The 10,398-nt window shown below is 25.9% G+C and overlaps 2 protein-coding genes across 6 annotated transcripts in view; both read right to left on the bottom strand.

Moving 5' to 3' along the window:
* The window catches only part of LOC107496154 (cellulose synthase-like protein E1), an 18,674-nt gene extending 18,068 nt beyond the window's left edge, over nt 1–606 (bottom strand). Inside the window, exon 1 of one of the 4 annotated variants that reach the window (XM_052252203.1) lies at nt 107–606. In XM_052252203.1, the coding sequence (XP_052108163.1) occupies nt 107–414 (308 nt within the window). In that variant the 5' untranslated portion in view covers nt 415–606. The remainder of the gene's footprint in view (nt 1–106) is intronic. The other 3 variants (XM_052252202.1, XM_052252201.1, XM_016117354.3) reach the window with 3 other exon arrangements.
* A 1,526-nt stretch (nt 607–2,132) lies between these two features.
* On the bottom strand, nt 2,133–10,110 carry LOC107496226 (cellulose synthase-like protein E6). Of its 2 annotated transcripts, none has more exons than XM_016117435.3 (8): nt 9,752–10,110; nt 7,561–7,903; nt 6,915–7,055; nt 6,659–6,790; nt 6,360–6,572; nt 5,147–5,377; nt 3,858–4,205; nt 2,133–2,752 (listed from the first exon to the last, which is right to left on the bottom strand). In XM_016117435.3, exons 1-8 carry the CDS (start codon nt 10,039–10,041, stop codon nt 2,213–2,215), a joined length of 2,238 nt encoding a protein of 745 aa, XP_015972921.1. In that variant the 5' UTR covers nt 10,042–10,110; the 3' UTR covers nt 2,133–2,212. The 2 variants fall into 2 exon arrangements, with proteins under 2 accessions (XP_015972921.1, XP_015972923.1); XM_016117437.3 differs by having other exon boundaries at nt 7,828–7,903.
* Between the last annotated feature and the right edge of the window lie 288 nt (nt 10,111–10,398).

Genomic DNA, 10,398 nt, shown 5'->3' with positions numbered 1-10,398 from the left:
TATTTATTTATTATAAAATTTTTAAATAAAACTATAAATAATAAATTTTGACAATTTTTTACTAACATCTTTTTGTTATAAAATATTTTCGTATGTAAAATATTACCTTTGAGAGAATCTGTTCTTGAAGGTTTTCCTAAACACTAAGTTCCACCGGAAGGCTTGAGCCAAGACCCAGTAGAGGCCGAACCACAGCTCCGCCGCAAGCAACCCGAGCCAAGTCCATGTCCCATAGTAGTAATCTTCGCCGCCGCCGTGGTCTTCTCCACCGGTGGGTATCTGGGTCAACCTGTAAGCATAGACAAAGCACATGGCTACAAATAAAGACACTGAGAACACCCTATATAGGAAGCTCCCTCTTGATTTGGTTGTCTCAAACAATGATTCTTCATCATCACTCCTCTTTACAACCATATCTTTCTAATGACTTTAATTCTATGTATTTCGAAATATATATAACAATTAATAATAATAATAATAACAATAATACTAGTTTTCTTTTCTCAAAATAAAACTTGTTATTATTACAAAACTAATAATAAGCTAGTTAACATATATATAGTGATGAAAGAATGTAAAGTGTAATCATATATAACTTGTATTATTAGAGGAAGAAATACACCATATATATATAGTGATACATGAAGAGGCAACAAAGGCTTGCATTGATAAATAGCTAACTTCTTTCATTGATAGTTACCTTCATAGAAAAACATAAAGACACTTTTTTTTTATAAAAAAAAGAATAAAGTATTTTTTTATTTCGGGTGATGAGAATAAAGACAACAATGATGTGTTTAAATGAAATGTAAAATTTATAAAAAAAATTAAAGGAAGGGACATAATGAAATTTATCAAAAATATTAAAGATAACATTGAAATAAGTTAAATATTAAAAATATATTTAAAACTTGTTAAGAGTATTGAAAATAAAAATATAATTTATCTAAAAATAAAGTAGAGAGTAGGAAACATGTTAAATATCTTTATTTTGAAACAAAATTGAGTGTTTCTGAAGCAATATTGGTTGAGAATTTCTTGGTGGAATGATATTATTCTGGCCAAGCCATCAAGGTATATTTCAATATTTGTTTTATACTTTTTTTTTAATGTTATCTATTGGCAGTTAATTAACTAGTTTTCATTGGTATATCTTACTAGTCATGTCATTAGGAAAAGTTCAGAATGCGTGTTTGGAATAATGGTTAAGGTTGTGGCTTGTGATTGATATTTTTTGCACTATGATTAGTTGATTACAGAGGCCTAGAGACAAAAAAGGGTACCATTTTTTCTCTGTCTTTTCTTTTTCTGAATGAGGCAATGCATGATGGATAAGTTTAACTAAACATTGATATCTTTTATACATTCAATTTGGATCACATGTTGATGTAGCATTGCCTTATCAACATTATTAACCCTCTCTTTTTTATAAAGAGAAGTGTTATGGACTAGCAATTTTTGTGATTTATAACTATCAAGTAGTCATTAATGATGTTTTTAATGGTGTGAAATTTTATCTAATAGTGTGGGATTACTCATTTTTGTTTTGCTGGTTACATGCTGGTCAGAATTTAATAAAATTGCTATCTCCTAAACTTTTCTTTTTATAAATGTTTTCTCGATTTTGTTTATATTATGATACTAATATTCACTTAATTTATTACTATTAGATCAGAGACGTTGGAGTTGTTTCTATTCTAATACTCTCTCATTTTCAAATAATTGTTTAGTTATGAAATTATTTTTTTACAAATAATAATATAATTTAAAATTATAAAAATATTATTTTTTTTTAAATTTAGATTCTTATTCAATAATATATAATTAGAAAAATGCATACGAAAAAAGATATTAGTAAAATACGAAAAAACAATAAATAAATAAATAAATTATTTAATATTTTTCTATAAATATATTTTAGTTTTTATAAATTCAATATTTTCAACCTATGCAAATATTTTTTTAAAAAAATAAAGAGATTGAGTTATTGAGTGTAAAATTGTGAATAAATACATACTAATAATGACAAAACTCTGGCTGCAAAATAAAATATATATTAAGAAATCCAATAAGCTAAAACAAAATTGGAAAGAGATTGAGAGAGATTCAAGATTTTTATCAATATTATTGGAACACAAATATACACTACTTCAATATAATTAAATAATTAACTCATTATTGCACATTTCTTTGACTTTAAGCTCTACAATAATTAGAAGACAAAAGTTGCAATGAAGCATGCCAATGAGGCCAACACAAAGGACTTAATCATCACATTGCTTGATATGCTACCTTTATCACTACGGATGAAAAGAGCTTCATAAACTGGTAAATTCACCATTACAATCATTGCACTAATCACAATTTGAATAATCATAATCAATTGTCCCATAATAATTCTCCTAATTCCCACAAGAAGACCAAGAAGGTTTAGTAATGCCAATGTTACCATCATGGTCAACATGATTGATGAACATCCTCCAAAGTCAATGATTTCTTTCTCATACCTCTTTTGAACATCCTCGGTGACAACCTTGTCTGTTACTACAAAATTTGTTTGTGATAGTCCCAATTGCTTTGTTATGGTATCAATGAATCCAAAGAAATAGGAAGTGGTTCTCCTTATGAATCTCATTCTTTGCAAGTTCAACCAACTCTTTATTGTGGATCCACAAATCAATGCCTCACATAGGCTATAACCATTGTTGGCTACAAATGCATATGCAAAGGGAAGGAACCATAGGCTTGTAGGCTGCAAATTAAGACACACATATTTAAAATACAAAGAATTAATTAAAATGAGTTAGTTAAGTAAAATAATAATTAAGGAATATGGAGAAATTGGTAAGTATTAGCTTTATTTGAGGTATATGATTTTTATTTTTTATTTGTATCATTTTTTAGAATGATTTAAGAATTTAATTTTGATACATTAATAATACATAAAAATTTTATATAAAATTATACTATTATATTAATAAAAATGATTTATTTTTAAATCCACCACTTAAATGTCATCTAGATGTATAAATTCAATTGAAAAACCATATAAATATTCTCAGCTAATTAAAATTAAACTCGTAATTTAAATATACTAATTTAAATTTGATTTAGAACAACTTAATAGTATATATTTAGCAAAAAATATTGATTTAAAATTATACTAAGATTTGTACTATTTGATTATTTTAGAGCATATGCACTAAATTTATTTTGGTAATTTATTTTGGTAATTTATTATTTGTCTGATCATTTTGTTTTGGATCACTCTAATATCCTTAATTGTTTATGAACTTCCTTGATTCCTTCACAAAGTTGATTCGGCAAATAATGATTAAGTCAAAGAAAAATATCTTAGAGATATATATGTACTACAATATAATTAATTAAAATTTTAATTATTTATTAGTCTTTATAATTTTATCAAATTTTTAATTAAATTTTTATATTTTTTTAATTAGGTCCTTCACTACTTTTAGGTTTTTAGTTAGATAATTTTCATATTAAAAATGTTAAAATTAACATAATATTTATCCTAAAATATATGCGATTAACGATCTAATTAGGTTTTTAATTATAAATACATTCAATTTATGAATAAATATTCAGTTAATTCTAATATTTTTACACTAGAAAAAAATCTAATTATAAAATTAAAAATAATATAAAAATTCAATTAAAAAATATAAAAATTTAATTATAAATTTAATAAAATTATAAAAACCAACAAAATAATTAAACTTAAATTAAATTATCTCAGTGCATGACAACATACACCAAGTTTAATCCTAATTCAAATCAATAGCAATAATAATGCCTAAAACTTTCTCTTTAATTAAGAATAATGAAAAGCAAACCTGTGGGAACAATGGTATTCCACGAATGAAGCAAAGAGGAGGAAGAATGGCATAAGAAAGAGTAGGAAGTGACAAAGGTGCCCATAAGAGGTAGACACAATAACCCATTTGAATACCAATGTTGATCTTGGCATGCCCATAAATGAAAGGACAGTACTTTGACAAGAAAATTTGGAACATCCCCTCCGACCACCTCTTATGCTGAACAAGTGCAACATCTAAGGTTGTTGGAGCTACACCAATGAAAGCTTTCCTTTCTGGATTATAGTATATTGATCTCCATCCTCTGCAAGTTATTGCAAGCCCACTTGCTATGTCTTCCACTGGAATCCCATACACCAATCCCATCTACAAGTTATTATAATTTATATATTTTCTTGTTAGTTATATATATAGAGATATTAAATTTGACTCATCATTCATTTAGATGACTTTTTTATTTAAGTAGTAGATTTAAAAATTAATTAGTTTTATTGGTGTGATAATATGGCTAAAATTTTTATATATGAATAATTTTAATGTGAAATACAAAAATATTTGATTATTTTAATATTTTACAGAGTTATGGTGGTAGTACAAAACGTCAATAACATTTTATAATAAAAAAGAAATTTAATTATGAAAAAACAAAATGTTATTAATGTTTTGTAATAAAAAATATTATTTTATTTATTAAAACACAAAATGTCATTGATGTTTTGTTAAAAAAATATCATTTTTATTGAAAAAACACAAAATGTCACTTACGTTTTATACATTACCATAATAGTAACACAGAGTTTAGTTCATCATGAAAAATTTCACCCTTAATAATATAATATTAAAAAGAAAAAATTCTGATAACACACAATTAGTCATTTGTATAAAATTTATTTATAATGATAGTAAGAAAATTAAACTTATAGTTATATAAGTATATCTATAATTATTTATGTGTTCTTATTTAATAATTTAAATTTTTAAGATAAGTAGTTTTATTATGATATAATATCAAAATTGTTATAATTAAAAGATGAAATAAAATTTAGAGTTTATTAATTTCAATGCACTGAGAGATTAAATTACACCATTATTTAATTATATTAATAAAAAAATCAATTATTTTTATTAATATAGTGATACATAATTAAATGTATGAGTGCATCAAAATTAAATTCTCAAATCTATGCTAAAATATCATAGAACACAAAGTTAAGCATAATCGTGAAATAATAATTAAAATAATCAATAAATTTGTTCCCATGTCTCCTTTAATTTCCAAATAAATACGAATATAAATAAATAAATACCTCCTTCCCCCAAAGGGTGCCATGCTCATAGGTGCAAGTAGCAAGAAGTTTTGATGCTTCATTCAATTCATCAACTGTTCTATTATCTTCTATTTTGGTGTTGATCATGATATGATCCAATTTGGCTTTGTAATCTTTAAAGTGAGCTCCAGAGAGGCTTTCTCTTCTATGGAAGCACCCTGTTCCACAATACAGGGCAGCTCCATGTCCACTTATTCCAGCTAGCTCAATCTTTAATTTGTACATATATACACAACAAATTAATAGATCTAATTAAGTTCTTATATTATGCAAACATTGTTTTTAATTTAAATCTCTTTGAATTTTTAAATTTTTAAAAGAATATAATAATAATAATGATTATTTGAATAGGTGTTTCATCACAAAATTTTAAAACTATAAAAATTTAATTGAAAATCCTCATTATAAATATTATCACAAGATGTTTGCAATTTTCTCTATACTCTCTTGTGAGTGTCAACTTTTGTTATTTTCAAACTTCTTATATTAACTGATCAAATTATTGTTAAGAGTAATTACTGCCACGTGGTACTTTTGTTAATCTAATAAAGGAGCTACTCATATGAAGATACCTAAAATATTTTTTTTAAAGATATTTTTTAATAATTAAAATTTAATAAATAAAATTGATTAAACTATATTTTATAAAAAATATTAATTTAAATCGCTTTAAAATTTAGTATATCAGTTTTTTGGTCAAATTAATTTGTCTGATCTAATTTTGACAAAAATAATACAGTTTAATCGATTATATATGTTAAATGTTAATGATTAGAAAATGCCTTTAAAAAAAATATTTTAAACGTCTTTATCTAAGTGACTCTCCTCTAATAAAAATATTTTATGAAGATAACAGTTAAAATGTAAATACATATTATATCAAAAAATAATTTTAATTAAATATGTCCATTCAATTAAAAATTTAATTTTTTAATATTAAATTATTAGGAGTAAATATCTCAATAAATAATCCAAATTATGTATTAAATTTATTTTTTAATTATTGTTTTAAAATCTTTTTTACAAAATATCATAGATTCTTTATGTTAATACCATAACAATATAAAAATACTAAAATGATCAAATATTTTTATATTAAAATTACTCACAAGTAAAAAATTTAGTCTAACAATTCTAGGTTATTATTTTTATATAAAAATATCGTTAATTAACCAGTTAATTATTCACATACCATATCTGTGGCAAGGCAAGAACTGGCATAGAGATCATTGTTGGTGAGATTATTATAGTTTTGTGGGAATTGAACATAAGCAATGTTTTGGCCTCTGGATTCATCCATGAAGAAACATAGTGTTTCTTGAATTGTATCTGCGTTACTTGGGTACATGTCACAATCCAAGTTCAGAATCAAGGGACCATTGCTTATCTCCGATGACACTCTTATCTGTATATAATAACAATAAATTAATATGTATAATTAATTACTACTCTATGATAAAAATAAAAATTGATCATGATATATATATATACCAATGCATTCATAGCTCCTGCTTTGAAATGGTGAGGGTAATTGGGTCTTTTCTCACGTGCCACGTATACAACTCTAGGCAATTGTATTCCATCTTCATCTACAGCATTTTTATCCCTTCCATCGATTATGATCTGGGTAAATCAAATAATAAATAATAAATAATAAATAAACTAATTTAATTTATTATTCAATGCACATGAACCATTATTTTCTTTTTTCTCCTCCAAAAAAAATATATAATTTAGTTAGCTATACCTGCACGATAGAATGGTGGTCCTGCTTTTTGGTTTTCGAACTCCATTCTTTGAAACCTTTGTGAAAATTCCTCTCACTATGTGCAACCTTACCCTTTGCTAATGTTGTTTCAATATCACTTTTCATTTCTTCGTATAATTTCTGCCATATAATTTTTTTCATGCAAAATTATTGAAACGCTTCAACAAATACATACATATAATTATGTATTAAGTGTCGGTTTAAGTGCAATTTTATACATACATATATGTGGAAACTCAGGTGCAGTCGTAAAGTTGATAACTGAAAACCGTTAGATAATTTGACTGATTTGATTAAATTTTCATCTAACGGTTCACAGCTGTCAACTTCACGTGAAGTTGAGTTTTCACTTACATAATATATATATAATTATGTATTATATTTTGCAATAACAAAAGTAATTAAAATTTAATGCTTAAATAGTACTAATATACATAAACGTATAAATTAATTTAATGATAATATATTCAATATATGATGAAAATTAAAGTTCCAAATTTTTATTATTACTCAAACCATGCATGTGTTCAAATGTTTAATTTTCAAGGGAAGAAGGCTTATTTAATAATTTTGTCATCATCAATATTTTTAATTTTATTTTAAAAAAATATCACTACATACATACCTTGATAAATAAACATTGTTTATGAAAGTCATCATCATGATCATGATGATGGCTATGATAATTATGATTTAGGGCGGAAAAATAAGCGTGAGGTGACCTAGTTTGAAGATTGAATTTTCGGCAGAATGGCAACCAATGTTTAGAGAAAATGGAAGCTTTGAAGAGTGCATAGAATGTTAACTCTGATCCTCCATCATCAGAGAGATACACACTCAACTTATTTGAAGGATAATTGTATGCCATTGCTGATAATATTGTGTTAATCACCATTAATGGTGGCTCTAATTTTGGATCAGCTGTGCACACAAATATGTCCACCGCTGGCATCTTCTCTTCATCATATCTGCATATATAACAAATTTTACAATATTATGTCATCATTTGTCAATTAAATACCAATTCATCCTTCTCATTCCTCTATTCAACAATATGTACATATATTGATATTTTTTATTTTTCTCATAATTATTTTTCATATGTAATCCTATACCACTGTTAATATGTATGCGTTATAATTATTTTCTCTTTAAGAAACTACTGCAAATAATGTTAAAAAAAGTAACTAAATACGGATGAGTTGGCAGCATTGATAGAGTTTCAGGACTAAGTTGAAACAGCTCAGACTAGATTTTACTTTTAATAAATTTATTAGGGCAAAAAACATTAATAAGCTATGGTGACCAATTATTTACACAAATTCACCAAAGGTAAATTTAGTTCGAATCAACTTATTTCGAATTACATAGGATGCGGTCTTCTTGAGTAAATCGAATCAACTTGGTTCGAATTACTGTTAGTGTGTAATTCGAACCAGGTGAGTTCGAATTATATGTGTATGTGAGTTATTATATAATTTGAATCAGTATGATTCGAATTATATGTAAACGCAGTTCGAGTTTAGGTGATTCGAACTACATATAAGTGTGGTTTGGTTGATACATGAACCAAATTTATCTTCGGCGAATTTGTGTAAATAATTGGTCACCATGACTTATTAACGTTTTTTGCCCAATTTATTATGTAGTTAATTGGCTGGATCCAACTTATAATTTATTATTTTTTTTAAAATACTAAATCTAACTTGTTATTTAATTTGATTTGGCCTAAAATTTGTTAACAAATCTCATCATTTTATATAAAAATAAAAATATTATTTAATTTTTTAAAAGAATAATGTAATTTATCATATTTAATATTTATAAACAAATTAAATTTAAAAATATCAAACTAAATACAGACTAGACTACGAGACTCCTAACAGACGAAAATGGATCTTTTCCAGTTTTTTTAACATTTGACAGAATATAGTGTAATCTTTCATTTTTGATTCTCTAAATGGGATCAGAAATAAATAAGAGAAAAAAAATGATGAATAATTAGATTAAACACTGCACATCATCCAATTTTTTTGTCACTAGAAAAGATTCACTCCCCCTAACAGACCCTGGTTTATTTTCATTTCTAACTATGGGCTATATGAATTGGGCTATGGATGAGTTTAGAGCATGGTGCTTCTTTCAATGCGAAATTGATTCAGGTTTATTTTTTAGTAAATCAAGAGAATATGCTCTTAGGGAGTGAATTATCTCCAATAAAAAAAAATTGGATGGTATTTAATATTCAATCTAATCATTGATTATTTTTTTCTCATTTATTTTTAGTCCAATTTATAGAATTAAAAATGAGAGATCACAGTGTATTTTGTCCAATATTACAAAAACCAGAGAGAATCTATTTCCCTCATACAGAATGTAGAATATAATTTTTTTTAAAGATTTTTTTTTATTTAAAGATGTGTAATCAAAATTTCAAGCCTCATTCAGCTTTGTACTAATTCACTGTGATACTAATAAAGTGATAGACTCCAACCTTTAGATGATTGACTGCCTCTCATGCAGCAGGACATAGCTTATGCTTCTTTTGTTTTTTCTTTCTTGTCTTCCGTTTCTTTTTGTCTTTTTTCTTTCCAATACCAAAAAATTACAAAAAGCAACTAAACACCGATGAGAGATATGTTCAAACATGGAGATGGCTATGTGATATGATGGAGAATTAATGTTAACACATAATTAGAAAGAGCACTAATTAATACTTGAGAAGTTTAGAGAAAGGGACTAGGAATAGAAAGCTAATAAATTAAGGTTGAATAATATAGTAATGATGAATATATTTATATTATTAACTATATTACCTTTGTAAAAGGGTATGTTTGGATGGAGATTGAAAAGCTATTCTCCAACGAACAGATTGAGTGATGATCCAATACAATCCAAACAAAATCTCAGACACCAACATAGCAATCCATGCCCATGATTCTGTTCTTGTTGCTGTTGGGAAGTTTGTTACTCTGTAGAACAAAATCAAAGATATGGATACCAATATTGTTGATGCAAACAACTTGTAAGCACCTCTGAATCTTGCTTCTTTTGTCTCAAACAATAAAGGAGCACCAACAATTTCATCATCTTCTTTTTCCCTCATCTTGATTTCTCTCTCTCTCTCTCTCTGAAAAAACACACGCTCTCTCACTCACTTTGATGAGATGAAGATGAAGATGTTGTAATTTGTTTGGCTATGCTACTATATAAGCTGCAAATTATATATTAAGAATATAACATTTGTTTTATCAACAATGCTAAGAACTAAGAGGATATCAGCAAAAAACCAACCAAATATTTCTATGTGAATTCAAACCCTCTACGTGGATTGTGCTTATATTAGGTATTAGGATGTTTATTTTACTAAGTATCATAATGTTTTTTTTTTTATACAAAATAGATGTTCCTTTATATATTTTATAAATTTTTTTATATATTAAGAATTGGGATTATTGGAAGT

Source organism: Arachis duranensis, chromosome 7 (genome assembly GCF_000817695.3).
Source record: "Arachis duranensis cultivar V14167 chromosome 7, aradu.V14167.gnm2.J7QH, whole genome shotgun sequence".
In the NCBI taxonomy this organism is placed as follows: domain Eukaryota; kingdom Viridiplantae; phylum Streptophyta; class Magnoliopsida; order Fabales; family Fabaceae; genus Arachis; species Arachis duranensis.
Note: the sequence above shows the minus strand (reverse complement) of the source record. Positions and strands in the feature narration are given on the sequence as shown.

What these genes read in the sequence shown, in the direction of transcription:
- LOC107496226 (XM_016117435.3), bottom strand. Translation starts at nt 10,041, where the DNA reads ATGAGGGAAAAAGAAGATGATGAAATTGTTGGTGCTCCTTTATTGTTT. An exon ending in GCACCCTTTGGGGGAAGGAG is followed by an intron (nt 4,206 to 5,146) that starts GTATTTATTTAT and finishes AATAACTTGTAG; the next exon opens with ATGGGATTGGTGTATGGGAT. An exon ending in GAATACCATTGTTCCCACAG is followed by an intron (nt 2,753 to 3,857) that starts GTTTGCTTTTCA and finishes CTTAATTTGCAG; the next exon opens with CCTACAAGCCTATGGTTCCT.